At 33.6% G+C, this 5,454-nt stretch overlaps 1 protein-coding gene across 2 annotated transcripts; it reads right to left on the bottom strand.

Annotated features, from left to right (window-relative positions):
* Positions 1–282: 282 nt before the first annotated feature.
* LOC132747163 (uncharacterized) lies at positions 283–2,854 on the bottom strand. 2 transcript variants are annotated; one of them, XM_060736484.1, is made up of 2 exons: positions 2,611–2,854; positions 283–1,307 (listed from the first exon to the last, which is right to left on the bottom strand). In XM_060736484.1, the coding sequence occupies exon 2, from the start codon at positions 1,291–1,293 to the stop codon at positions 544–546; it is 750 nt and encodes a 249-aa protein (XP_060592467.1). In that variant the 5' UTR covers positions 1,294–1,307; positions 2,611–2,854; the 3' UTR covers positions 283–543. The 2 variants fall into 2 exon arrangements, with proteins under 2 accessions (XP_060592467.1, XP_060592466.1); XM_060736483.1 differs by having other exon boundaries at positions 283–1,312; positions 2,611–2,853.
* Between the last annotated feature and the right edge of the window lie 2,600 nt (positions 2,855–5,454).

Raw genomic sequence — 5,454 nt, 5'->3', positions numbered from 1 at the left:
TGTTCAATATAGAAAATAACATTATCAGTGATTTCCTGATAAATTTAACCAGAAATGGAATCACTTACGGATCTAAAAATGAAACCTTCTTGAAGGCGCAACATACGAGATAAACGCGTTTGTTAATAACATTGCTTAAGTGGAGGTCGTAGCATGTCGGCGAGTAACAAAGTAGGAATGTTGTGACTTCAAGTTGATAATACTAGTAATGAAAGGTAAATGTTCAGATTGCTCAAAATACTATATAAACATCTCTTTCTGCATTTCAACAAAACAATGTGGTATTCTTATGCATTTAATTACATCTACAAACCTCAAAATAATTAATGCAGAGCAAAAATAATATGTATAGTTATACAAAGTATATACATGTATAATATGTATGGTTATGTCAAGTTTAGATGTACATGAACATGATCTTTGGTCGGAATATGGAGTTGGTAAAAGGTTGCTTTCCTAAGAAATCGAGTATTTTATAATCTATACTGTCTCCGAATTCACAATCAAAGAATCATGCATATGCAGTGATACAAGCAAGAAAAGTTACTTGGTCTTCTTAAACAGGTAAAACATTGCTTCCTTTTGAAGTTTAAAGGACCGTCTAGCTTTAGGTTTCTGCATACTTTCTTCAACTTCAGTATTAGTTAAAGGCTTTCCTTCCTTGGTATGAAAGTGTCCTGCTAGATCATTTTCACCTGTTAGGAACTTGCTTGTTTCCATATCATACACTCCCTCTAACTCGAAATCCTGTCTCAGAAATGTTGCTCTAGCATCAAAGTGGGCATCCGAGACGAGGAAATAACCACCTGATTTCACATATTTGCAACAAGACTTGGAAACGATCCCGGCACATGCAGATATCATCAGATCGAAAGACGCTAGCTTTGCGAAATTTGATTCGAAATTTTTGCACAAGAACTTTATTTTCGCTTCTTCACTGTACAGCTTGTTCTCATGGACCCATCCAAGAACTTTATCATCATTAAAGATTGGTTCCAATTTCTTGTTGCAATCAACATAAGTAACGTCTGGAAAACAAAGAGAAGCAGTCAAGTGCTTGTCACTTCCTGGATACAAAACAGTCTTCGCTTTTGTGCACTGTTGCGTAGCTTTAAATATTGAAAGATGCCAATCGTCCAGACCTTTGTATATTTTAAGAAACCAGGTTAAGTTTGCCGATCTCTTTTGTGACGTTGAACTACCAGCACTAGATGTGCCACTGTCAACTGACCTCGAGTAAGGTTTCTTAATGCCTTTTTCCGTTGCAGCTTTAGTTGTTCTTTTCTTCGGCATTTTTACGCTCAGGTCTAAACTGCAATATAAGAACATTTATTAATAGTTAGAACCTTAATAGACTTAATTAGTTAACGATCCATTTTAAAGATCAGACATGTGTTTCTACTTGTTTGCAAAGATAAACCCTTAAAAATACGTCGTTCCCTTTGCATAATATTAATGTGTTTATTTCATCGAGTCAAAATTTAGATTGTAACTCTCATTCAAACTTAATGTATATAAGTCAATATTTTGCATCAGAACTTCGCTTTTGCGGCTATATTTTTACCCAGGTTTATCAAATGCATGTCATTTTCCCAATTAGTAAACAAACTCTGAATACATATTTGTGTTTGAAACTGACAATCATTGTGTCCCGCCTTCTTGAAGCTTCTTAAAATAGTGATATTCAGGCTCCCGTCGAAGCTTCTAATTTCTGTAGAACAGCACGGATGAACTTAGAAGGCGACTATGAACAGAATTACATATAGTATCGATTTTTGCTCTTCTATGAAAATTAACACAGATAATTTTTAATACAGTGTTTTAATTAAATGACAAAAAAATAAGGACACGAATTTCTGCTGAAGATGAATACTGACATACTTAATGTCAAGCTTTAATTGGCTTCCTTAATATTCACTTTATCACGTCACGACTATATTATGAACGCGGTTCTATGACGAACTATGAAAAAAAGAAAGCGACTATGAATTGAATTTGATATAATATCGACTTTGAATCTTTTCTATGAAAATTAACACACATGATTTTAAAGAAATACAATGTACAGCATTTTCATTGGATGACACTAAAATCACATTGCCATCATAATCTTAAAATAAAAAAAAAATATATCAAACTGTCCACTGTAAACAAACAAACAAACAAACAAACAAACAGAAAGAAAACAACAACATCATTCCCCGAAACCTTTCTGTTTTAAAGTTAAAATACAATAGATCTATATTTCTCCTAGATCTATTTATTCTAAAGTAGAATAGATCTATATAGTAGATCTTCAAACTACCCAGATCGTTTCGGTTTGTAAATTTTTTCAGTCATCGCTGTAAACTCGGTCTATATTATTGGCATAAAATTTATTATATATATTTGAAGATAAAATGCGTTATAAACATAATTTATGTAGGTCAAGATCTACTTCCTGCCTGGTAGTTTCTGATATATAAAGAATGTACTGCATATAGTAAAACCAGATTTTTGTATATCGTAAAAAGAATAGCCTACTATATATCGCAAGCCTGCTGCATTTTCAAAGCTTACTGACAAATTACATAGATATTTAATATTCATTTCAATAGAGGTTTAAATTACCTTTAAGTTTAACTGAAACTAAGTCTGTATCATCCGAAAATGTTCTTAAACTAAATACTTGATGGTTAAAGTCACGCTGAAATCTACAAAAAGATCTATGAGTCAAGCGCCACGTCACGGCATAAAAAATAACGTTCCACTTTAATTGGCAAGCAATTTAATGTCAACCTTAATAATCAAATATAAAATTCTATGGTTAATGCACATTTAGGATTTCAAACGACGGTAATGTATAAAAGGGGGGTAACTGCGTAGTGAAATGATTCGTTATAAGTTCAAGCTTAACAACTTTTTTTTTGATAATGGATTACACGAAAATAAATAATACCAAGGTGTCCTAGCCCAACATCGTGTGCGCTTCAGGGCTTTTTATTATAAAGACGATGGTTGCCTCGCAGACATTTAAGAAATATCAGATTATAAAATCGGTCGGTCTTGCAGTCGAAATATTGAAGAGCAAACAAACACTTTCAATGGTTCACAGAAGCTCAAAATGCCTTTTTAATCCAAATAAAATGTAGATCCTGGCACATGTACTTATCATACATGTATATACCAAAAATCTTAAAATAAGCTGTTTTGGAAAAAAAACATATTTGTGCTCTGCATATTTGTCTCAATATAAGTAATATTTCTGCCAATTTTTTTTTATTTCTTTCTATGATTGAGTTTAAAAGACACAAAGCAGACACACATTTTTGATATTCATACAAAATGACTAGGTGTGACCTTGACCTTAAAAGGTCAAACTTGTGCTGTGCACATCGTCTCATTCTGGTTAACATTTCTGCCAATTAGTTTCAATTTCCTTCCACTGGTTCAATAGAAACATACCGCACACAAATCCAAAAACCAGCTAACGCCCAGACAGATGGGGGGACAACCAGGTGCATATCAATATATGCCAAAATTCTTGTAGGTGTATAAAAGTTTTCAGCGGTTTAAAAGTTATGGAGTGGACACAAAATGCACATGTACTTAAATTAATACTTGACCTTTAAGTGTGACATTGACCTTGAGTGTAGCAACACAATGATTGCGCTCTGCACATCGTCTCAAAACAATGATCCCTTGTGCAAAGTTATTAAAAAAAATGCAACAGTTTAAAAGTTATGGAGCAGACACAAAATGTTAAAAAAATTAACACTTGACCTTTTAGTGTAACCTTGACCTTGGGAGGTTGCAACACAATTATTGCGCTCGATCTGCACATCGTCTTATATTGGTGATCACTTGTGCCATGTTATTTAAAAAAAAAAAAATCTGCTGTTAAAAAGTAATGAAGCAGACATGAAAGTATTATGGATGGACAGACGGACGGACTGACAGATGACATTCCTATAAACCCTTTCCGCTATGCTGAGGGAATTAAATAAAATAAAAGTGGGTTTCTAGGTCAAAATTAAGATCATCTAAATTTCAATTCTACACCTAAAACTGTGCACATGGTCAAAATGTCATAGCTGTACTAAAAAGGCAAGACAGATGGTCACTAGGTCAAAATCTAGATCATCTGTTATAATAGTTTAATTTTACATCTTAAACTGTGCACATGGTCCAAATTTTAATGTATATAAAGAATACTCATATGATACCCATTTCAACTATAATTTGAACAATCTTTGTTGAGGTCCATAGTGCCTCATGCTAATTAAGTATCCAAACTCTTATCTTTGAAGATGAAGAGAATAATTTTTCAGATTTTAGATTTTACTAATTGTACATAAATTAATAATTAATAAAACAAGAACTGTTGGAGGACAGTAATGCTCGACTATTCGAAAAGTTGTCACAAGTGTGTTTCATTGAGTATAATAATGCTTACCTATATGAATACATAAAATTGTCCGAAAAGGTACAAAGGCTTGTTATTAAGATGTTTTATCGAGTTAATCACTGCTTTATTATTTTGAATGCATAAAATTGTTCCAAAAAAGGCACAAACCCTTCAATAGTTATGGAGATATTTGCTTACATGCAAAAACTTAACCAAGAATTTCTAAGTCGAAAAAGGGGCATAATTATACAAAAAAGCAAAAATCAGAATTATGGGACGTGTGCCAATCATATTTGATAATCACAGAGAACAAGTGTGTGAAGTTTCAAGCCATTCCCTTTAGAAGTTATGAAGATACCAGCTTGCACGCAAAAGCTTAACCAAGAATTTCTTAGTCGAAAAAGGGGCATAATTATGCAAAAAAAAAACAAATCAAAGTTATGGGACTTGTGCCAATCATGTTAGATAATCACAGAGAACAAGTCTGTGAAGTTTCAAGCCATTCCCTTCAGTAATTATGGAGATACCAGCTTGCACACAAAAACTTAACCAAGAATTTCTAAGTCGAAAAAGGGGCATTATTATGTAATAAAGCAAATCAGAGTTATGGGACTTGTGCTAATCATGTTAGATAATCACAGAGAACAAGTCTGTGAAGTTTCAATCCCTCCCCTTTAGTAGTTATGGAGATACCAGCTTGCACGCAAAAACTTAACCTCGAAAAATGGGCATAATTATGCAAAAAAGCAAATCAGAGTTATGGGACTTGTGCCAATCATGTAAGATAATCACAGAACACAAGTGTGTGAAGTTTCAATCCATTCCCTTCAGTAGTTATGGAGATACCAGCTTGCATGCAAAAACTTAACCACAGGGACGCTGACGCCAACAAATGGGTGACTGCATTAGCTCGATTATTCTGCGAATAGTCAAGCTAAAAATCAACAACCCTTAGGGCGAAGGACTTTAATTTGAACAAACTCGGTGGAGGGCCTTGTCAATTCAGAGAAGATAGTTACTAAATACATATAAGGAAAACCTCTGACCCTCTGGGTCGGGGCTAATTT

Source organism: Ruditapes philippinarum, unplaced genomic scaffold (genome assembly GCF_026571515.1).
Source record: "Ruditapes philippinarum isolate M1 unplaced genomic scaffold, ASM2657151v2 ctg5365_1_1_1_1, whole genome shotgun sequence".
NCBI classification, from domain to species: Eukaryota; Metazoa; Mollusca; class Bivalvia; order Venerida; family Veneridae; genus Ruditapes; species Ruditapes philippinarum.
This window is presented reverse-complemented; position numbering and strand designations above follow the sequence as displayed.